This window comes from Penicillium vulpinum (assembly GCF_028829585.1).
Source record: "Penicillium vulpinum strain IBT 29486 chromosome Unknown utg000003l_segment0_segment0, whole genome shotgun sequence".
NCBI lineage: Eukaryota > Fungi > Ascomycota > Eurotiomycetes > Eurotiales > Aspergillaceae > Penicillium > Penicillium vulpinum.
This window is the reverse complement of record NW_026643243.1, coordinates 2,173,187-2,194,403: the sequence shown is the minus strand read 5'-3', so window position 1 is coordinate 2,194,403 and position 21,217 is coordinate 2,173,187. Positions and strand designations below refer to the sequence as shown.

At 49.9% G+C, this 21,217-nt stretch overlaps 11 protein-coding genes across 11 annotated transcripts; 6 read left to right on the top strand and 5 right to left on the bottom strand.

The window, feature by feature from the left end:
* Positions 1-410: 410 nt before the first annotated feature.
* N7479_005944 (alpha/beta hydrolase) lies at positions 411-1,511 on the bottom strand (the record flags this gene model as incomplete). The annotated part of the gene is made up of 2 exons (XM_057253640.1): positions 411-1,020; positions 1,105-1,511. The coding sequence occupies 2 exons, from the start codon at positions 1,509-1,511 to the stop codon at positions 411-413; spliced, it is 1,017 nt and encodes a 338-aa protein (XP_057107502.1).
* A 484-nt stretch (positions 1,512-1,995) lies between these two features.
* On the top strand, positions 1,996-2,616 carry N7479_005943 (putative L-PSP endoribonuclease family protein Brt1; the record flags this gene model as incomplete). The annotated part of the gene is made up of 3 exons (XM_057253639.1): positions 1,996-2,157; positions 2,227-2,384; positions 2,550-2,616. 3 exons carry the CDS (start codon positions 1,996-1,998, stop codon positions 2,614-2,616), a joined length of 387 nt encoding a protein of 128 aa, XP_057107501.1.
* A 1,618-nt stretch (positions 2,617-4,234) lies between these two features.
* Positions 4,235-6,289, top strand: N7479_005942 (uncharacterized protein; the record flags this gene model as incomplete). The annotated part of the gene is made up of 3 exons (XM_057253638.1): positions 4,235-4,417; positions 4,476-4,753; positions 4,810-6,289. The coding sequence occupies 3 exons, from the start codon at positions 4,235-4,237 to the stop codon at positions 6,287-6,289; spliced, it is 1,941 nt and encodes a 646-aa protein (XP_057107500.1).
* Positions 6,290-6,801: 512 nt separating this feature from the next.
* On the bottom strand, positions 6,802-9,363 carry N7479_005941 (putative spindle pole body associated protein SnaD; the record flags this gene model as incomplete). The annotated part of the gene is made up of 1 exon (XM_057253637.1): positions 6,802-9,363. The coding sequence occupies one exon, from the start codon at positions 9,361-9,363 to the stop codon at positions 6,802-6,804; it is 2,562 nt and encodes an 853-aa protein (XP_057107499.1).
* Positions 9,364-9,734: 371 nt separating this feature from the next.
* N7479_005940 (uncharacterized protein) lies at positions 9,735-10,220 on the bottom strand (the record flags this gene model as incomplete). Its single annotated transcript, XM_057253636.1, is given in 2 exon segments — positions 9,735-9,896; positions 9,909-10,220. The coding sequence occupies 2 exon segments, from the start codon at positions 10,218-10,220 to the stop codon at positions 9,735-9,737; spliced, it is 474 nt and encodes a 157-aa protein (XP_057107498.1).
* An 825-nt stretch (positions 10,221-11,045) lies between these two features.
* N7479_005939 (putative class III chitinase) lies at positions 11,046-12,014 on the top strand (the record flags this gene model as incomplete). The annotated part of the gene is made up of 1 exon (XM_057253635.1): positions 11,046-12,014. The coding sequence occupies one exon, from the start codon at positions 11,046-11,048 to the stop codon at positions 12,012-12,014; it is 969 nt and encodes a 322-aa protein (XP_057107497.1).
* A 427-nt stretch (positions 12,015-12,441) lies between these two features.
* On the top strand, positions 12,442-14,540 carry N7479_005938 (alkaline phosphatase family protein; the record flags this gene model as incomplete). The annotated part of the gene is made up of 3 exons (XM_057253634.1): positions 12,442-12,519; positions 12,577-12,706; positions 12,763-14,540. The coding sequence occupies 3 exons, from the start codon at positions 12,442-12,444 to the stop codon at positions 14,538-14,540; spliced, it is 1,986 nt and encodes a 661-aa protein (XP_057107496.1).
* Positions 14,541-15,186: 646 nt separating this feature from the next.
* N7479_005937 (mitofusin complex protein UGO1) lies at positions 15,187-16,751 on the bottom strand (the record flags this gene model as incomplete). The annotated part of the gene is made up of 2 exons (XM_057253633.1): positions 15,187-16,311; positions 16,389-16,751. The coding sequence occupies 2 exons, from the start codon at positions 16,749-16,751 to the stop codon at positions 15,187-15,189; spliced, it is 1,488 nt and encodes a 495-aa protein (XP_057107495.1).
* A 216-nt stretch (positions 16,752-16,967) lies between these two features.
* On the top strand, positions 16,968-17,715 carry N7479_005936 (ferredoxin family 2Fe-2S iron-sulfur cluster binding protein; the record flags this gene model as incomplete). The annotated part of the gene is made up of 3 exons (XM_057253632.1): positions 16,968-17,227; positions 17,305-17,411; positions 17,474-17,715. 3 exons carry the CDS (start codon positions 16,968-16,970, stop codon positions 17,713-17,715), a joined length of 609 nt encoding a protein of 202 aa, XP_057107494.1.
* A 314-nt stretch (positions 17,716-18,029) lies between these two features.
* On the bottom strand, positions 18,030-18,989 carry N7479_005935 (rRNA-processing protein RRP15; the record flags this gene model as incomplete). Its single annotated transcript, XM_057253631.1, has 1 exon — positions 18,030-18,989. One exon carries the CDS (start codon positions 18,987-18,989, stop codon positions 18,030-18,032), a length of 960 nt encoding a protein of 319 aa, XP_057107493.1.
* Positions 18,990-19,240: 251 nt separating this feature from the next.
* Positions 19,241-20,865, top strand: N7479_005934 (RNA-binding signal recognition particle subunit SRP54; the record flags this gene model as incomplete). Its single annotated transcript, XM_057253630.1, has 2 exons — positions 19,241-19,318; positions 19,375-20,865. The coding sequence occupies 2 exons, from the start codon at positions 19,241-19,243 to the stop codon at positions 20,863-20,865; spliced, it is 1,569 nt and encodes a 522-aa protein (XP_057107492.1).
* Between the last annotated feature and the right edge of the window lie 352 nt (positions 20,866-21,217).

Genomic DNA, 21,217 nt, shown 5'->3' with positions numbered 1-21,217 from the left:
TTTGCAGGTAGCTACTAGCAGGCATGGATCTGCGTTATATATTGACCCTGTATTTCCTAAAAGAAAACAGATATCTGTCCTAGAACACAGCCCGGGCATGCTCTCAGTGTAAAGATTGGTTGCTGTCAACCTAGCAAGACCGACGCGAAATCATCAAGAGAGGTTAAAAGTGAAAGGGGGCGAAGAGGAGGTTTTGAAATAGAGTTGGAAGTACAAAAAAGGTCAAACAAACAAGCTGTGGAAACCTTAGGCCTCCATAGATCCCTAGGGCACCTTTATGTGATAGGACCTGCGCAAGTAGAGATATCATAGGTCGCTCTCCGTTGATTCATTTATTTTCAGAAAGCGCAAAGTAGATCTCTAATCCCCGATATATTCAGTACGACGCCTATATTAAAAAGAAAGATCTTTCAATCAGTCCTAAACGCCTTTTGGAGCGCATCACACATCAAAGTGATACACCTCTTGCCCTCAGACAATGCCCCATCCATCGCCAAAAATGGATGCGGCATGCCTTTCATCACTTGCAGATCGACAGGCACACCAGCCTTCTGCAACTTCTCCGCATACTGCTCACCCTCCGTACGCAGCACATCCAACTCGCCAACCATGACCAACGCAGGCGGCAATCGAGAGTAATCGCCCTGCCAGAATAGCGGGCTTGACTCTGGGTTGGTGCGGTCTGCTTCGTTGGGGACATAATGATCTCGGTACCAGTACATCTTAAGTGCGGGAAGTGCGGGGGTCCGTTCGTACCGACGATATGACTCGTTGTTCTCTACTGTGGCAGTGTTATCTGTCACGGGGACAGAGAGGAGCTGGGCTTTGAAGTGAACAGGCGGTGACAGAGTCAGCGCCTTATGCGTCATAATCGCAGCAAGGTTTCCGCCGGCGGAGGAGCCACCAGTTGCGATTTTGGATACATCCACCGAGAGAGCGGCGGGGCCGTCGGCAAGCAGCCAGAGAAGAGCTTCCCAGCAGTCATGGACTGCGGCAGGCCAGCGATTTTCAGGTGCAAGACTAGAAGGAAATATTGAGAAATTAGGTTGATACTTCTCAATGTTATCTATGCATGGCGTGATTAGTTGGTGAACTTTGACTTACCGGTAATCAACTGTGATCACAACACAATTACCTCTTACACAGAGATTCGAACACACCACGTTCTCGGTGTCAATATTACCCAGCACCCAGCCACCGCCATGGAAATACAACATAACTGGCCATCCACCAGGAGGTGCCTGGCCCTTGGGGGTAAAGCAGCGGATAGGCACTGGTGGGCCCTCGGTCCCTCGTCGCTGAACAGTAATGTCTTCAGTTTTGCCCACCTCTAGCATAGGACCTGCACCAGGAATCAAGACGCCACTTGTCCGTGACGCTTCCACTGGCCGGAGGTGCACCTGTTGGTTATTGATGACATGTTCGTTATAAAATGCGACATACTCCGAGTCCAATAGGTCTTTAACGGACTCGTGAAGGGGATACGGTGGTTCAGTAATGCCAGCAGTCATTTTGAAGTTATAGAACGAGAAGAAGAATAGGAAAGTAAGCTTTCAGGGTCTCAGGATCAAATAGCCAGGGCTTGGACAATCCACCCCCACGCAGAGGGTGGGATTGGGGTAACAATGCGGGGAGAACACCGATAAGTTGATAAGCCCAGTTGTTTTGGGGAACCTCGGAACTTCCTGACACTCGGGAGGTCCCCTTCCTCTCCAGTATTAACTCCTAGCTCCTATCCATCCCAATACCCACTGAATATCCACACCCCTCGGAAAGCCCCTCAACAATTTCATGTTTCTCGACTCTATGTTATCGCCTATGGGACCATTTGTTACGTATTAATCTCAGTAACATGGAACCCAGAAGTAGCTCCGGATAATGCCCTTCACTCGATAAAGAGTGCCTCCCCCGCGGAGGCGGGGTCAACTTCCTGCTTCTTTTTTTACACCTCAATTGAATTACCCTTAGCTCATCCACCTTTAATAATCCCTCGCAATGTCCTCCAAGATCGCAATCGTTACCGACAAGGCCCCCAAGCCCCTCCCCGGCGTCTACTCCCAGGCCATTGTCGCCAATGGTGTCGTCTACTGCTCCGGCTCTGTTGCATTGGACCCTGTCACTCGCACTTTGATCGACGGTGATATCAAGGCCCACACTGTAAGAAACCAACAAATCCCAATCATTATTGACCTAATTCAACCTACTAACACCCCCACCCTCCAATAGCACCAATGCATCAAGAACCTGTCCCATATCCTCGAGGAAGCCGGCACCGACATTACCAAGGTCGTCAAGGTCAATGTGTTCCTATCCAACATGGATGATTTCGCCGAGATGAACTCCGTCTACGTGCAGTACTGGGGTGATGTGAAGCCCTGCCGGACGTGAGTTCTTACCCCACTCTTTTATTTCTTATCGTTGGGGTCACTTGGGGTCACATTTCCCCCTCCTTTTTGTTGCACTGTGGAGTGTGATCCTTGCGTCTGCGCGCCCATCAGTGTGACTCTACATATGTGATTCGATTTGTTGCTAACTTGTATACTCTGCAGGTGTGTTGCGGTCAAGACCCTCCCTCTCAACACTGATGTCGAGATTGAGTGCATTGCTGTGCTATAAATTGCCTTATGTTTCCATTAAAATATATATAGACAAAATTCAACAATAATGATATGACTACTACTGAAACCCCACTTTACAGTAACGTGGAAGACTTACCATCTATTGTAACCAAAAGCTCCACGAGGGTTGAACATTGTTAACTGGTACCTAACATATCTTGCCGATATATGCCTACGTTCTAGTCAAGCAAGGCAATACACGGTTCATATCAACTGAGTAGCATCACGGAATGAATTATAGTGATAGGTGGGTCCACAGACGCAGAATAGTGGTGTTATAGAGCAGTTGGCGCTGAAGGGGTGGACGTACAAACTTGCGGGTGGAAGGGCACCCGTTTCTGACCTCAAAAGCGATCATTTTCGGTTTTGATTCCACAGGCACTCGTATTCTTATTGTAATTAAAGATAGTACATCACCCACTAAATTTACTAGAATATGACCTAAACGACATAAACTCAAGTCATTGACAATAGGCTAGATGGTTGTGAATCGGGTTTGCTCTCCCCCTCCCATGGATAACCCTAGACTTGCTGAGTATTTTTGATGACAAAATATCTGTGAAGAAAAGAACTCGGAAATATCCTCCTTTTGGAGACCTTGCCATTTGTGTACAAAACAGCCATTGCCCCTTAAAATCACGGACAATCTGAACAGTTCATAGTCAGATTAGAGGCGCATTCCACAACGCCAAATCATCAGAGACACTTCATTCAGCTGCCTGTCAAATGCGTCAGAATGCTTGTGAATCTAGGCTGTCATCCAGGATCATGGCTCCTTTCTCATCCTTACTGACAAGGTCAACCCCTCAGATCACGTGTTGTGTACAGATGTTGTGTACAGAATTGGTTGCAACTCTACGAAGCGATAAGCTACTGGCACAAAATTCAGAAAAACAAATTAGGCATTGAGAAATTTATAAGGCTGATTGTAGTATTCAAAGATTTGGTTCCGATTGTTGTGGTCGGAGATGTTTGTTGACCACGTCATCGAGGGATCTAGGGTACGATCTCCTCTATCCTCCTACCTTCACCTTCAAGGACAGCCTTTGATGCACGGAGAAATAATCATACTAGATTCTTAGAAGATCTAACGTGCTTCAAATCTTCCATTCCCAGGGACTGAAACGAACTGACGTCTATACTGACTAGTTTACAGGGATAAGGCCATCAGCAGCGAAACCCTCAACACACCCCTGGCACTAGCGAGTCCTCAGCATTCCAAGTTAGCTAAGATGGAGAGGACTCCGCACTCTCCAGAGAGGGCCATCCCCAAGACCTTGGATTCTTTTGACGCACGCCCCTCGGCTGCTACATTCCTCCCCTCCACGCTATATTCGCGTCGACGCGCTCCAGGGCGAACAACCCTCCATTAAATTCCTCTTTAGTCCATCAACGCTCCTATTAGTGCCACCCTTATGTATGTTCTTCATTGCGCTCAATTGATGAACTTCGACTGCGACTACACCTGGGTTCTATTTGGACCCGGCGCATTCAATACGCCTGTCCTTTACCAACACCACACTCGCATTCCTCGCTACCCGGTTTCCGAGCCCAGGTAGACTGAAGAGGACAGCAAACAGAGTCGTTCATCTTTTGGTACTTAGCCTATCGCAATCATGGAGCCTGTACTTTCAGCTACACCACGGAAGGAGGGGACATGGACAAAGCTTGTGATATTTGTTGCGCTATACATGCTACTTCTCGAGTCTATATTGGAATGGGTGCTCGTGCTCTACCTCTACGGTAATGGCCAAGTTGACTCAAAGATGACTCTGAGTGTTGTACTTGCACTTGTCGCAGTATGTTTGACTTGAACCTTTGGTTGTTATACCATTCATTTCGCTAACTATTATTTAGTCTTTTTTCTCGGTGCCACTTGTCAGCCTCCAAAGCCTGGTCGCTTGGCAATACAACAACATTGGTGGATTTGGAACCCAGAAGACCATTCTGCATAATGTATGCACATACGTTCTACGTTTGGATCTTATGCTTTGGCTAGCTACAAGTGTAGCCGGTCTAGTGGTCGCTGCACAACAGGTGTACTGTCTTCCGGAAGGGACTGATGCAAGTTTCTGGAGAGTTGGTATTAGCTGTGCTTTCCACCGAGCATCTGTGATCGTGTCGGTGGTTTCAATGTATGCTGCATTTTCGTTCCATCTCTTCTTTGCTCCAGCTGACAATCACCCTACAGGGTCACCGTATGCACTATGTACTGCGCAAGGGAGCTTTGCGATCGACCATATGACGTATCGCTTTTTGGTATCTATAAGCGCCCACAGATTAACAGAGATGGCAGTATCGTCTCTGGCAATAGCTGGGATAGCGATGAAACCCTAAAAACCGAGATTCTCTATCTTTGCCGCCAGCATGATGGAAACGGAACTGGGGAGTTCTGGTCTGTAGACCCAATCGCCAACAGAGTGAACTGCCATCCCACTATCCGACATCCTGCCCCCATTCGTCTGCGGCCTCAACTTCGAGTCAACACTGATCCCGGATCGACATATGGAGAGATTGTGTCTGGAACGACGATCTCGCCGGACTCTCCACACCGTATCTCGCCTGGATCACAAAGCCTGGCTAGCGATTATTATCCCATCTCACGCACATCTACCATCATGACTTCACAGACTGCGGTGAATGAGTTACGCGCTCTATTCTCCGATGGGACTGCTCCAAAAGTCCCGCAGATTCCTCAGGAATACACCAGCCATACAAGATCAAAGTCATCGCTCTCTTCTCTACGACGTCTTCTTCCAAAGTCCTTGCCACTTTCACTTCCATTATCAGCGGATCCTCAAATACAGGCTCTTACAGACCCCAACGCCGCATCAGACATTGAAAAGCAGGTCGTGACACCGAACAGCATGCCTAAGGGAATCCCTGAATCCACAACCTATCAACTCGTCCCAAACGGCAACACCCCAAACGCCTCTTCAGCATCCCTCCCCCAAAGCCCCGTCAATCCCCAACCAAACCCCAAACCAGCACGCCCAGAAGTCCACCACACCCGAACAATGACAATGAACTCCGCCGATGCCCCAGAAGTAGTCCCACCAGCCCCATCCTCCCCACAAAAATTCCGCCGCTCCCAAACAGCCTACGACACGCCCTCAGCTCGCTCAATCAACCATCCACACCACCCAAACTTCATCTCACGCCCCCGTTCCCAGCAACGACAACGAGCATACTGCCAGTCCCGCCGACAAGCCCCAAGCCCACAGATGCACCCAGACTCAATGCGCAAGAATATGTTACCCCAACAGAACAATGACACACAATACCCCATCCGCAGCTCCTCCTACCACTTCGACCCAAACTACCGACCACGTCACTCGCAGAGCCAGTACAACCTCCACCCAGGCAGCCAGTATGGATCCCAATCATCTCGCTGGGCAAACCAGCGTCGCTATAATTCATCCCGTTCCATGCACGCCCCCATCCCCCGCCGCAATGACGCTGAAGTAATCTACCCCAGCGCGCGTCGTTCTCGAAGCAGTACCCATGCCTCCGCTAGTGGCCCGCTCAGCTGTATCTTGGAGACGACGTCTGACCCGCATGTGATGGATGGTCCGAGACCTGTCTCAGTTGCTTGTTTGGAGTTGCCATCCAATTGTATTGATCAGTCAAGATATCGGAGTGCGAATCGGTCGAGTTTGAGCTTTTATTGAGAGGGTGTTTTGGTGGGGAGTTTGGGATGAAGCAAGAAAATAAGGGAAGGAGATATTAATAGTTCGTTGTCCGCTGGTCGGGCATTCTTTTGGTGATATTTGGTTAATTTTGTAATGTTATATGATTTGTATCAGGGTTGGATAGTGTATGTACACAGGTGTACCGAGGCGATTTGGTTTTGTAGCAGCTAGCTTTGGAGCCACTTGATATATCAAATTAAATTCGTTCTACAATAGAAACACAAGGCGTTGAAAAATAATTAGACATGGGGAGAAAGTAAAAAGATCAGTTCAGAAATTCATTTGGTAGCACTTGAAAGAAACCAAGATGCAATATTTGCCTCAAGGCGAGGACAAAGTAACCTCGCGAGGACATGCAAGTCCAGATCCCAATTTCCATCCCAGAGTACACCAGGTCGCTCAAAGACGAATCAAAAGAAACACAATGCAATCCACAACTCGATATGGTACATCGACCCCAGAGAAACAAAAGGTCAAACAAATCAACCCGTCTAAGCCCTAGGCTCCGTGCTCTTAGACTTCGGCTTCTGAGCATACTTGTAGCGATAAGCCTGTCCACTCTTGACATCCACATCACGGTCTCGATCACGACGACGGTTCTCCTTGCCCTCAGCCAAAGGTCCTGGCCCCCGACCAAGCTCCTTCTCGCCCCAACTCATCATCAAAGCCTTGGCCATGCGATCACGTTCCTTAAGGAGGAGGTCGATACGTCGCTCCCACTCGCGCTCGCGCTTGTCTACCGACAAAGCGATGCGCTGGTCGACCTCGGCGGCGGTTTCGTCCTTTGCGGCGATGAGGGATTCCAGGCGTCTGAGTTCTGTTTTGAAACTCTTGCGTAGGTAGTTTTCGGAGGTGGCGGATGAGGTGCGGAGGGTTTCAAGCTCCGAGCGTATATTTGATTCACGTTGCTCGGCGGCTGTGAGGAGATTGCGGATTTTGCGCATTGACTCGGCGTGCGAGGCGCGCAGCGTTGAGACTGCTGTTGAGTGTGCAGTGTTCAGGCTGCGGAGTTGGCTTTGATGGTTTGCCTCCAGGGTTGCTGTGTCCGGCCCTCTTGGCTCCGAGTTAAGAGCTCCGCGCGCTGTTGGGGGCGAAAGAGGTGGGCTAAGAGATTCAGCGATCTTGTCTTCTTGCAAGCGGGCGATGGTCTCGAGGGACTCGGCTTGCTCTTCTTGTGATTGCATCAGGTCGTTCTTGGACTTGTCTAGGGCTGTAGTAAGCTCGTTCACCCGATTGGAGAGTCGCGAATTCTCTGTTTCGATGGTTTTGATAAGGGTCTGGGCTTCAGTCGCCTGATCACGTAGACGTGCTGCTTCGGTATTTGCGGCTTTGTGTGCGGCGGATAACTCCTGGAGTTCTTGCTGAAGGCTTGTAATGCTTGGCATGTCTGGTTGTTGCAGTTGATGCACACCTTGGGCGTCTACAAATTTCTCCTTCAATGGTGAGCGGAGTGGGGATGCGGGATCCCCTGGGCCCAAATCTTTGATCAAATCGAGAATCTCGCTGTAGGTGCTATGCCCACCGATAGGTAGATCAGCCGCAGCAGCTTTCAAGGCGCTCTCCTGGGCTTCCATATGGGATTGAACACGGGTGAGGTTTGCTTCAAGTGTGCTGTTCTTCTCTTCCAGAGGACGACTTTTAGTTTCCAGATCGATAAAGCGTTCCTCGAGGACCTGGTAGTCATTGTGCGCACGCTCTAGTTCCGCCTCAAGCTTCTCGTTCTCCAGCCCGTAGTCATCGATCTGCCCTTGGAGCTGATCAATCTCCGAGTTTTTCTCTTGTATGTGGGCATCCTTGACCCGTGTGACTTCCTTAAGCTTGGTAAATGTTTCATCCAGAGTTTCATCACGCTTTCGCACCTGTTCTTGGGACAGGCTGAGTTGCTGGCGCAGGTGAGCAATCGTCTCCAATCGCTCTTTGTCCAAAGGGGTTTGGGCATCTCTGTCTTGAAGCTGCTGTTGCATCTCACGAATTTGGTTCAAAAGAGGTCCGAGGTCCGTTGTATTCATGCTCGACTGGCGTAATAGATTTTCATGCTCTTCATTTTTCTTTTGCAGCGACTGGACTTTCTCGCGCAGCATTGTCTCGTCGCTATCTTTGGCATGTATCTCATCTAGGAGAGCATTCTTCCGCTGTAATTCGGTCTGGAGATGACGGATCTGTTCACCAGCAGAAACAGCCTCGAGCACACGATTGCGGTTTTTCTGTAATTGGTCATCGCGTTCCTTCAATGATTGCTGTAGTTGTGCGATCTGCTTTTGAAGATCCTCATTCTGCTCCTTTGATGCACGACTGGACGCATCCGACAATTTTCGGGCAGAAGGGGATGCAGAATCCTGGGCTTCATCATCATCAGGGTACTCCTCAATACCTTCCAGGTGGGTCGAATCTTTGCGCGGAGCACTTGTCCGGTGCAATAGGTGTGAAGGGGTTGACATGTCCACTGGCGGTCCAAATTCACTGTATTCACCCGAGTCGGCTTCTTCTTCGATCACTGGTTGCTTCGACTTCCGGGAAGATCGTCGTACTGATCCGTAGTCTACTTCAGCTTCATCTTCATTGTTCGCTTCATCTTCCAGATCGCCCATCAGGTATTTTTCCATATTCGCAGTAAAGTCCTCCGGGCCCCCAACATCAGATAATTTATCTACATCTTGATGGAAAGGGGGCAGAGTTTCCTCGTGCCCATCTAGTGCAAAATTGCCGCTCGGGAAATTGCTAAAATCCAAGGTATAATCGGCAAGACGCGCATCGAGATCTGACCCTGTTGGGCTTCCAGGAGAGGGAGGTCGAGAAGCCTGTTGTATTTCATTGTCGGAATGGTATTCATCGTCACTAGCGTGGTCGCGACTTTGGTTGCTACGTTGCGCTGCGACACGCTCGGTTGCAGGAGTCTGGGCAGTTGCAGGGGTTTGGGCGGTTGTCGGAGATCCCAACGGGCTAGAAGGGTGTTGTGGAGGAGAGGATGGCATAAAGAGAGGGGTCACCAATGTTGACTGCCCGATGGTGTCATGTGAGGTGGGAAATGGGGAGGTATAGCCTGTGTTGGCCATGGTTGCGCACGCGTGCGGCTGCGCAAAGGTGAGGGCACGATAAGGCTAAAACCGCCAAAGCAGAGGTCAAATTCAATCCCTATGGTTGCACTCAAGAGCTACCAAATGAAAAAAATATCAACCGAGTAAATAGAGAAATAACAATAACCAAATTGCGGGGGAGACAAGAAAGATTGAAGAATCTCGCGACGGGTTGTATTTTGTCGCCTGAGGCATTAATGTTTATCCACTGCCTCTTTTGGTCTAGCGGCATTTGTGTCTGATACATATGCTTCTTGATTCGTACTTCTTACTTTGCTCATTCTCTCTTATATCACATTTATTTGCTATTTGCATGAAATTGATTTTGGAATTAAAAATTTGATCGCAAATCAAGCCGTTGTCTTCCATTCTTCAAATCCAGGTGGAACCACCGAGGGCTCATGCGACCGACCGCGTTTTTCGGCTTCTAACTCAGTTTCCCCGTTGCCTGGTGCCTTTGCCTTTGACTTTCTTCGTGAACTAGCGCGACCACCTTTCGCGGCGATAGCCTGCTATTTACTCACATTCATACCATCAATGACAAGGCCTGTTACTAGCTGGTTTTGCGGCACTCTCACCTGTTTCTCTGGGTCCATATCATGGAACCCACCCACGCCAGTGGCTTTCCCACCCTTTTTCCCACCCTTATGGCCTATTTCTGAAAGCTCCTCGCGTGGGCGATTTGCAAAATTCCCAGGGTTGGGGTGTGGACGATTAGGTGGTGGTACTGTAGCGACACTACAGCGATGCCACAATCCAACGTTCACAGACTTTGCGGCTGGAAGCAGTCCAAGAAACGGACGTGACAGGATCCGAGTACCTCTGATCAAAGACATCATGCTATAGTGTGCCAAAGTTGATATCAAAAGTATATGCTGCTCCGCAAGAAGGTATTGGTACCCCACAAGACTGCTTGATGGGAGTTGGCCGCAACTTATGTAGTCTCCAGAAATGGCTATTTTGCCTCCAACAACTCATCGGAGGCGATGGTGGCTTGTCTCTATATGACATTTCTTTCGAAATTTGCCGGTCCGCTATCTGGAAGAAATCCACTTTAAGATGCAATCCGTTCCGGGTTGCTTATTTCAATTTGCTGGAGCACTAATCCGATATTCAAATTTGATGTCATCTTCAGCTCTTCCCCAACGAGCCGAATCCAACGCCATGGATATAGGAACTAGCATCCATGGTTCTAGTATTGAGGCGGTGATCCAGGCCCGTGTGAGATGAGGATGAAACGAAGATGCCCTTGGAAGTTTCCAATTCATACATAGTCCTGTTGATCTCCAAAACAATAACCATAGTTCCTTGTAGGATGTGGTAGCCTTGCCCAAAAATGGATCTCCCATTCGGCTTAGTCAGTGAGTATTTGGGTTTATCGTGTGCAGGTGTTTAGTCCGATCTACTACTTTGTGTTGCAGTAATATTCACCGGCTGATTCAATTTTTGTTTTGGAAATTCGTCATTGCATAACTCTGGAGCTTCATTTGGTTCTCTGCGGTCATTTTCTCTCTAGCGCAAGAAGCCTGAAGGATCTCTCAACCCCACAGCTGCCAACCGCCAAAACATAAGCATCATCCAGCTCTCACAAAGCAAAGAACATGGAATAAAGTTGCTACAAATTACGTACATCTGGATCTTCAATATTCTGTCTCTTCAAAATGCCGCCTATCCGAGGTGGACTCGGTGAGCGCCCGCGAGTGATCTTGTACCACCAAACGCTCATCCCAGGCGGGGGCCAGTATGTCTCCATGCTCCCACTCCTCGAAAACAACACCGGGATAACCCATGTTATTATCGGCGCTTTTCACCTAAACGCCGAACCAGAAGACATTACTCTCAACAATGACCCGCCAGGCAACGCAATGTTTGACCCTCTATGGGCCGAAATGCCCCTCGTTCAGCGGCAGGGAGTGAAAGTGATGGGCATGCTAGGCGGGGCCGCTCCAGGCTCCTTCACGCGACTTGACGGGAGCCAAGTAGAATTCGAGCGGTTTTATTCTCCTCTTTTGGCTATTATTCGCCGCCATGGACTTGATGGGCTGGATCTCGATGTAGAAGAGCCCATGTCTTTGCAAGGCATCATTCGACTCATCGACCGTCTCAAGGCAGACCTTGGCGACGCATTTATCATTACTCTGGCTCCTGTGGCAGCTGCACTACTTGGCATTGGAAACTTATCAGGGTTTGACTACCGTGAACTCGAGCAGGCTCGAGCTTCCAAGATCAGCTGGTACAATGCCCAGTTTTACAATGGCTGGGGTCCTGCGGAGGATCCACGAATGTATGCTGGTATGGTCGCCCAAGGATGGTCTCCACGACGAATTGTGTATGGTCTGTTGACAAACCCGGGTAATGGATCCCAGGGTTTTGTGTCCCAGGAGAAGATTGGACCTGTTTTGGCAATGTTGGTTGAGCAGTTTCCAAATTTTGGCGGCGTTATGGGCTGGGAGTATTTCAATGCTCTGCCTGGGGGCACAGAGAAACCTTGGCAATGGGCTGCTCAAATGACATTAAGCATGGGCATGAAAGATGTTGTTGCGGCAGCTCGCCAGATATTGTCGGCAGGGCCGATGGCGAGTAGTCTCAATAATTTGTTTCAAGATATGCTAAATCAGGGACGTCAATGAAGCAACTGAATATCTAGCATTTGATGCAAACCGTAGCTATATGCTTAAAGTCAACTGTTCAGTTTCAAGTGTGTTGGCCTGCATAAATTCCAAATTCACCATGTGAGAGGTTTACTACAACCCCAGTTTTCAGTACCTAAATTCTACTGTCAATGGTGGTTAAAGTAGGTAAATCCTATTTATAGTCAGGCAATAGACATAATTTATATAATTTATATCAATTTACGGACCAATTGGTTTTCAATAACCAATACATATATACGCACGATCAACATTGGAGCTCTTGGCCCTAGTAGGTACCTACGTCATCCTATCATGAATCACCACTAGTAAACACAAAGATCATCCTCCACTTTCCACCTCCATCGTTTTTTTTTTAGCGTGCGTTGATTTTCACTCTCTACAATTGGTCAAACTTCCTTGCATAATGGTCTCCGTGCGACGTATTGCTGTAGCCACGAGCTCGGCGACCATCCGACTGACGAGTTTAACGTTTCTGCGATGGGTATAAAGCCCCCATAGACAGTCAAGCTCGCCTTTCAGAAAACTCATATATTTACAGATCCCTGGTCATCACTTTGTGCCTCTCGTGGTTACCTCCCTAGTAGTGTATCTGTCGTCAATATCATCCTTGCTCAAGGATACCACCCAGTCTCACCAAAGTCAGGCGGCTAAAGCCCGAAGCTCGAACAGTCAGGTTCCACTTCCAAATTATCACAGTATGATATTCTAACTACGTGGCTTACAGGGTATAAGCCAGTGTCTAGCCGTGGAAAATCTGGGGATTCCGTGCTTAAAACACTGTTGACAGGGCTGCCCTCGGCAAAGTGGCCCCTGTGGACCAGGATCACAATCTTGATCAATGTCGTCCTGGCACTGCTAACGCTTGACTTCTTGACCCGTGGTATTCTATTTTATCCAACCACAGATGTTGCCTTCTCGCGCGTCGGATATGTTTCCCCGACCAGTGCCAACTTGGTCTTTCGGGAGCCAGACCCAGCTCACCTACCAGTGACGGTCATGTTCCAGGAGACCTCTCCACTGAGCCAGGACTGGTACGAAGAGGGCATTGTTTACAAGTTGGATAACTCGACCGACTTCACCACGACTGTGACCCTAACCGACCTGAAGCCCGCAACGCGATATCGCTATTCGCTGTCTAACAACCAGTCTGGCACATTTGTCACAGCGCCAGAACCCGAAACCCCACAAGCAAGCCGACTATCTTTTGTAACATCAAGTTGTCTGAAGCCAAACTTCCCTTACAATATCTTATCACACCCACTACGGATCCCAGGCCTCGAGCAAATGACCGACGCCCTCGCCAAACTACCTAAGCTACTTCGCCCAGCATTCATGCTCTTCCTAGGCGACTTCATCTACATAGATGTCCCCTGGCGCTTCGGCTCAACAATGTCGCATTACCGCAGCGAGTACAGGCGTATCTACTCATCCCCCTCATGGACACACGGATCAGAAGGGAACCGCGCCATTGACCTCCCCTGGCTACATACTCTGGATGACCACGAGATTGAAAACGACTGGTCACAGGGTAACAAAACTTCCCCGTACCCGGCAGCCGCAGACCCTTTCATCCACTATCATGTGCGAGGAAACCCACCCATCCCTGCGGAACCCTTCGCTCATCCAGACAATGTAACCTACTTCGCCTTCACGCATGGCCCAGCTTCGTTCTTCATGCTGGACACGCGCACCTACCGCACTGAGCCCTCGCAAAAGAACTCAACAATCCTCGGTCGTGCCCAGCTCCAATCCCTCCTAGAGTACATCTCAACCCCAGAGCCAGCCGGCACACACTGGAAAATCATATCCTCCAGCGTGCCCTTCACGAAGAACTGGCACGTCGGCACGACAGATACCTGGGGCGGATTCCTGGACGAGCGCCGCGTCGTATTCGAAGCAATGTGGCGCGCAGAACGCGAGCTAGGAATCCGAATCGTCATGCTCAGCGGTGATAGACACGAATTCGGTGCCACGAGATTCCCAGACCCGGAACTTAACCTGGGTCGCGGTCAGCTTTTGCCAAATACGGCTGGGCTGGGCCTCCATGAGTTCAGCGTTGGCCCGTTGAGCATGTTTTACCTCCCCATCCGTACATATTACCAGACAGACCCTGAGGATGTTATGGTGAAGTATGCGCCGAATGGGAACAGTAAGTTCGGGCTTATTGATATTGCGGATGAGGTTGAAGAAGTTAGTTCGGCGGCTGCTGCTGCGCCTGTTCGGGCTCGCAGCTCGGTTCTGACTTATTCGTTGTATGTGGATGGGGAGGTTGTTTGGAAGTATCGTCTCAGTGTTCCATTGGACCGCGATGAGAGTGTCCATATCCCGTCTCTGCCGCCAGGTCGTGTGCTTGAAGATGAGATTCCGGACCTTAGTTGGAGTGTGGTGCTTGGGACTGTTGTTGGAAGGGTGCCAGAGTTGACGAAGTCGATTGCGGGGACGGTTAATAACCTCTACTTTCAACTTGCGGATCGACTGGAGAAGGTTGAGAGACTTGCTTAGCTGATTAGATCGTGTCTCGGAGGGATCACCTCGCCTGATCATTCGAATATGTCGGGGCAGGTTGGATGATCGTATGTATTAGTTAGATCTTTCCAAGCAGATACGCCGTCTTCAGGTGTGATCTCACGGATAATACAGCAATGAGATTATTGCACAAGCTAAGACTTTTCAATTTCTATAAGCAATCATCAAATGAATTAAATGCGCAGCGATCCCAACGAGATCGGGCTGTGATTTTTATCTCGTTATGTAGCTATGTGGTGGGGAAGGGGGAAATTTTATACACGGTTGCACTGCAGGAACTGCTAAACCAAAAATATGACGCCTATCGCCTTTGCCCCCTGGATCCATTCACTGGGGTATAAGATGTAGATAAAGAGGGAGAGAAAGGGGAGAGTGGAGACTGAAGAATGACGCACGCGATGGGAGAAATGCTTCTTGACGTTGCCAATCTGGGAGATTCAAGATATCCAACATCTCGACCAGCAAAGCCGCAGGAATGGAATGAGAAATGAAAGAAATTCGCATGGGAGACACGATCTGAGGGATGTCTCTTCACGAATGATTAATTGGGTCAATTGAGTGGCGTTTTGATGGCCCCCAAAAGGAAGACGAATACGAAAGCCTCCTAGCTCGACAGCGTCGATTAGAAGCGTCCACCGCTGGTAACCTCATCTCCACCACCAGCAGCCATTCCGCCCAACAGATTAGCTCCCCAGATGCCGGCGATACCCCACATGCCAATACGCCAGCCGCGGTACAGGCCATGAATACCCTGGCCTTGTCGCCGCTTCTGAAGCTCTTGCTGTGAGGTACGCTGGCCGAGAAGCTGCTTGGCCCGCTCTGTGTCGGATGGTGTCGAGCTGACACCCTCCTCATAAACAACATGCCACATTGTGCCAATGATACCGCGGTATGTGCGCGGGGTAGGCACAATTGTTTCCACATCAGATGCATCAATAGATGCCGCACTGATGCTACCGCCTGAGGACTTCTGGCGCAGACTCAAAGATGTGTATGTGGCGATCTGGGCGCGGCGGAGCACGGTCTCAAGTGGGAATCGCACGGCGAGTTCAAGTCCCGAGGCAAGGAAGGCACAGAGGTTCCATGCGTTGGGATTTAGAAGAGGGTCAATGGATAGGTATGATTTGAGGAAGAGTGGTGTCGAGGTCATAATGAGATTGGGGAGACTTGAGTGAAGTATGGTAATCGGGACGAGGTGCGACGGGATCGTGCAGTTGGGTGTGGGGAGCTGGCGGATAGCTCGGACGAGGGACCCGGGCCCATGGGTTGCGGGTGTGAGCATCAGGAATGTACGAGCGGTGTCGATAGGAGCTAGGATCAGAGCAGAGAGTGAGGATGAAATGAATGACAGGACCAGCGTTGCCAGAGGGGATGATGCCGTCAAAATGTCCGCTGTCATCGACGTGGAGATGTCTTCTTCTGGCAAGCCGACGATTGCCGACAGGAGACTGCGAATGAAAGTGTTCAAGGTCGGCAGGAGAAGTGAGTGAATGAATGTAGCGTTAGAGGACTTCCAGAGGGAGGTTGGCCCACTCGAGGACCAGAGCTGGGATAGAACCTCGGTCAAAGAGTTCGAGTTCTTGATAGTCAAGGCATGTTTGGGCTTTGCAGCGGATTCTGGTCGGATATAGCCACTACGGTCAGTGATGTGGTGGCGTGATTTGCGAGATCGAGGTGTACTCGGCGACGGCGTTGGAGGGGCCGCCGAGGTGAAGTAACTGGTTTCATCATCGGATGATTCCGAGTCCTATACGCAACTTCGTTAGTGATTCATCTTGGAATTCAACATAGCCCTATATCAGCTATACAGAACAGCTTTCTTACCGAATCATAAGAGCTTCCTTCAGCACCCGGTGTAGAGTTCCGATTCGACTGCTCGTCTGTGGCGTCTGGTACGACATACACCTGCAAGATGGTTTTGGCAACATCGAACGGCTGTGCGGTAAGAACCTTGGTGTAGCGCACAAGCGCCCGGTTCAAGGCATCGCGGACCCAGTCAGATACAGAGGGCGAAGCTTCCAGATAATCGGTATAGTCCAAGTCCGGGATGAGATCACGCGCTGTGCTGCCGAATACCTGGGCCGATGATGGCGACGCCACCTCGGGGGGCGCATTCGAAGCCGGCGATAAGCCAGATGGGGGGATATAGTAAGGTCGCAAAGGATTGATCCCTTCACGAGACGACATAATGCGGATGTTGGTCGGACTTAAAGATGGTTCGGGGAAAGAAGAACGGGAGGAGTGGAATGTCCGAACGCCCAAGCTTTGTCAGTCATTTTTTTTCCTCCGCGGCCATTGGACGGACATTGCTCACTCTTTCTATCTTCCCCGGGATCCTCTTTTTTTCCTCCCTGTTGACTTTCAAATTCCCCTCTTAATTTATTAATTCCATTTTCTGCAAACATGGTTTTCTGGCGCGAAGTTGGTCAGCAATTGCGCCTTGTACCCAAGGCCGGGGATATCTGTTTGACTCAATCGCGGAGATACCTAAGTTATTCACGGTCATGGAAGAACACCGGAATCACAACACACCCTCGGTCGAATATCAATGCACAGAAAAACCTTCAAGCACCTTGGCAAGGATATAATACAGCCCGCCGTGCTTTCTCGGTGACTGCACAAGCTGCGCATGGTCATATCACGCCGCCAAAGGCCGGAGAAGAGTACGCCCACCAGATCGCAGATTGCCCTCTTCTTGCACTTTTACACTATCTACGCTGCATACTGACTGGCTCTGTAGGATCAACTTGACTTTCATTGACAAGGATGGCACAAAGGTAGAGCTCCAGGTCGCCGAGGGCGACAACCTACTCGACATCGCACAGGCAAACGATCTTGAAATGGAAGGTAAGTTGACCCGATATAAAGCAATATTTAGCCCCAAATATCTGACATTACTCTGGTGATAGGAGCATGCGGAGGATCCTGTGCTTGCTCGACGTGCCATGTGATTGTGGATGACCCGGATACCTTTGATAAAATGGAAGAACCATCGGACGACGAGAACGACATGTTGGATCTGGCTTTCGGGCTTACCGAGACCTCTCGGCTGGGCTGCCAGGTCATCATGACCAAGGATCTTGACGGAATGGTTGTGCGATTGCCTTCCATGACACGTAATCTCCAGGCAAGCGACTTCGAGTCGAAATAAAGACACCAACCAGCAGAGACCCCGGGAGGGACTGTTAGGATCTTGAATACCCCCACATCTCATTTGAATCGAGATGGCTGAATACAGCGTGGGTTTACGGTTCTATTTGACCAATAGGACTTTGTATTGTAATATTCATCTGATGCATCTAGTATATCTGCACGGTATAACAAAATGAAAATCTCCTGTACTATTTTAATCAAAGACTCTCCACATAAGCAATTTTATTACAATGTAGAAAAGAATACATGTATATAACAAAAAAAAAGTCTCCCAACGCCAGAAAACATGCCATGGGTAATCGTAGATCCAGCTCATGCCTCTTCGATATTCAAAGGCTTTCCCTTCTTTCCATTGATCAATTCAAGGAATCCCTGCTTGCTGACCTCGTTGGCAGCCTTCTCCCGCTCTCCCATACCAATTGTGCCCTTCTTGCGCTCATCCTTGGCCGCCTCCTCTCCTCGGACTTGAGCTGCACGCACAGCATTGAACAGCTTCACAACACCACGCTGCGCCATCTTGCGCACGCGCTTCTCCTCCTCAGCGACGGGGCCAGCAATTCCTCGCTTGATACCCATCACATCACGGATACGACCACGATCCAGTTCCTCCTTCTTCTCAGCGCGCATCTTAGCCCGTGCGGCATTGTCGAGCTTCTCCTCTGCAGCCTCGGTGACCAACTTCGCGGCATACGAGCTTCGTGAGAGAACGGGATCAGCCCGTGCAGAGGTAGGAAGTTTTGTGGACAGAATTTTGGAGATAGAGGTTGAGAATGCGGTAGGGTCGTTGCGCTTGGGGACGGCTCGGCCGCGATTGGCGCCTGTGGGTTTGCCCGCCGGGGACGAGTCGGAAAGATCATCTTCGTCCGATTCGTCAGATCCAGAGGCGTCGCTTTCATCGTCGTCGTTCTCGAGATCTGCATCATCTAGCTCGATCTCCTCGCCAACATCAGAGTCTGCGTCGTCCACCTCAATCTCTTCGCCGGCATTGGAGTCTGAGTCGCTAGCGTCTGATTTTTTCGATTCCGGTTCGGGTGCTTCTTTTTGTGTCTTTGCCTTCTTCATGCGGAGGTCGAGAGCCGAAGGCTTGGCAACCTTGACTCCTCCTTCTTCGGCGTCTGAGTCTTCAAGACTGACGGGGTTGAAACTTTCATCTTCTTCTTCGTCCTCGGAGCTGCTGTGATAGAAGCGCTGCTTAACAAACTTCTTCTTGCGGCCGGTGTGACCCTTCAGGCCATCAAGGACCTTGCGCTTCTTGGAAAAAGTAGGAGGCATTGTCACAAAAAAATAATGTAATAAATGCAAGTAAAGAAGAAAGTCAAGACACTGATCCAAAAGTCCCCGTATCACAACTTTTTTTTGGGGCGGTGAGAAACCATCAGCTCTCCGATTGGCTCCTCCACATCGCCTCTCTGGTCTTCTGATGCGCTCCATCTTCACCCCTCCTCCATCGCGGAATCATAGACATCTCCAGTCTTATTCTGAATTCTTTTTCTAATTGTTTTCATCTACGCACATAATTCACCATGGTTCTTCAAGACCTTGGGCGGCGAATCAACTCCGCCGTCAATGACCTGACGAGGTCCAATAATCTCGATGAGAAGGTATGCCATGTGTTGTCCAACGTGGCCCACAAGCCATTCCGCTAATACAGTAATAGGCCTTCGATGAGATGCTCAAGGAAATTTGTGCCGCTCTTCTCTCTGCCGATGTCAACGTCCGTCTCGTAAAAACGCTACGCAAATCGATTAAGGCCAGCGTGGACTTCGCCTCAATCCCAGCCGCAGTGAACAAGAAGCGACTTATCCAGAAGACCGTGTTCGACGAGCTCGTAAAATTGGTGGACCCGCATGCAGATGCCTTCCGCCCAAAGAAGGGTCGCTCCAATGTCATCATGTTCGTCGGTTTGCAGGGTGCGGGTAAGACAACAACGTGTACGAAGCTGGCTCGGCACTATCAGACACGAGGATTCAAGACAGCGCTGGTCTGCGCGGATACTTTCCGTGCTGGTGCTTTTGATCAGCTGAAGCAGAACGCTACCAAGGCCAAGATCCCATACTATGGTAGTCTGACGCAGACGGATCCCGCTGTCGTAGCTGCAGAGGGTGTGGCCAAGTTTAAGAAGGAGCGTTTCGATATCATCATTGTCGATACCAGTGGTCGTCACCGACAGGAGGAGGAGCTCTTCACGGAAATGACACAAATTCAAGAAGCTGTGACCCCAGACCAGACCATTCTTGTGCTCGACAGCACAATTGGTCAAGCTGCCGAGGCTCAATCCTCGGCCTTCAAGGCAACTGCAGACTTTGGAGCTATTATTATTACCAAGACCGACGGCCATGCTGCCGGTGGTGGTGCTATTTCTGCTGTCGCTGCTACACACACTCCCATCATCTTCCTTGGTACTGGTGAGCACATGATGGATTTGGAGCGATTTGAGCCCCGCGCATTCGTTCAGAAGCTACTGGGCATGGGCGACGTCGCCGGACTTGTCGAGCACGTCCAGGCCATGACCAAGGATTCTGCAGGTGCCAAGGAAACATACAAGCACATTGCGGAGGGTATCTACACTCTACGCGATTTCCGGGAGAACATCACATCGATTATGAAGATGGGCCCACTATCTAAGTTATCCGGCATGATCCCCGGTCTGTCTAACATGACCCAGGGTCTGGATGACGAGGACGGCTCACTGAAGCTGCGCCGCATGGTCTACATCTTTGACAGTATGACCGTAGCCGAGCTGGATGGCGATGGCAAGAATTTTGTCGAGCAGCCTAGCCGCATGGTCCGCATCGCGCATGGCAGTGGAACTACCGTCCGTGAGGTCGAGGATTTGCTCTCCCAGCACCGCATGATGGCCGGCATGGCCAAGCGCGTTGGCGGCCAGAAGAAGCAGATGCAGCAGGCTCAGAACATGATGAAGGGTGGAAACAAGAATCAGCAGATGGCTGCCATGCAGAAGCGCATGGCCTCCATGGGTGGTGCTGGCGGCGGCGGTATGCCCGGTATGCCTGACATGGCCAAGATGATGCAGATGATGGGAGGTGGTGGTGGCGGCATGCCTGATATGCAGAGTCTAATGAGCCAAATGGGTGGGTTGATGGGTGGAATGGGAGGCGGCGGTGGTGGACGTGGAAGAGGACGTTAAGCTCGGTCTTTGGTGGTCTTATTGCGTCCCTTCTTTTTGTTTTCCTCCTTTCCATATTCAAATCGCTGGCTCATCAACTTAGCATCTGGGCTGGTGTTTGGCGTTTTCTTGCTCTTCACATTATGTGCAAAACCTGTACACGAGAACAAATTTGGTAATGAGCCTATCACATATACCATCCTGAAAAAGGAATCATATCCCCTTCTTGTTCTACTCTCAAATTACTTTTTTGAAAAAGGCAAATTGCAGTGTGGTACTATCGTTTCAGTCATAAGCAAACCACATTGTACACATAACCCCTAAAGAGAAACGCCGCTAAAATCCATCCGTCTAAGGAAAAAAGAGAATTGAG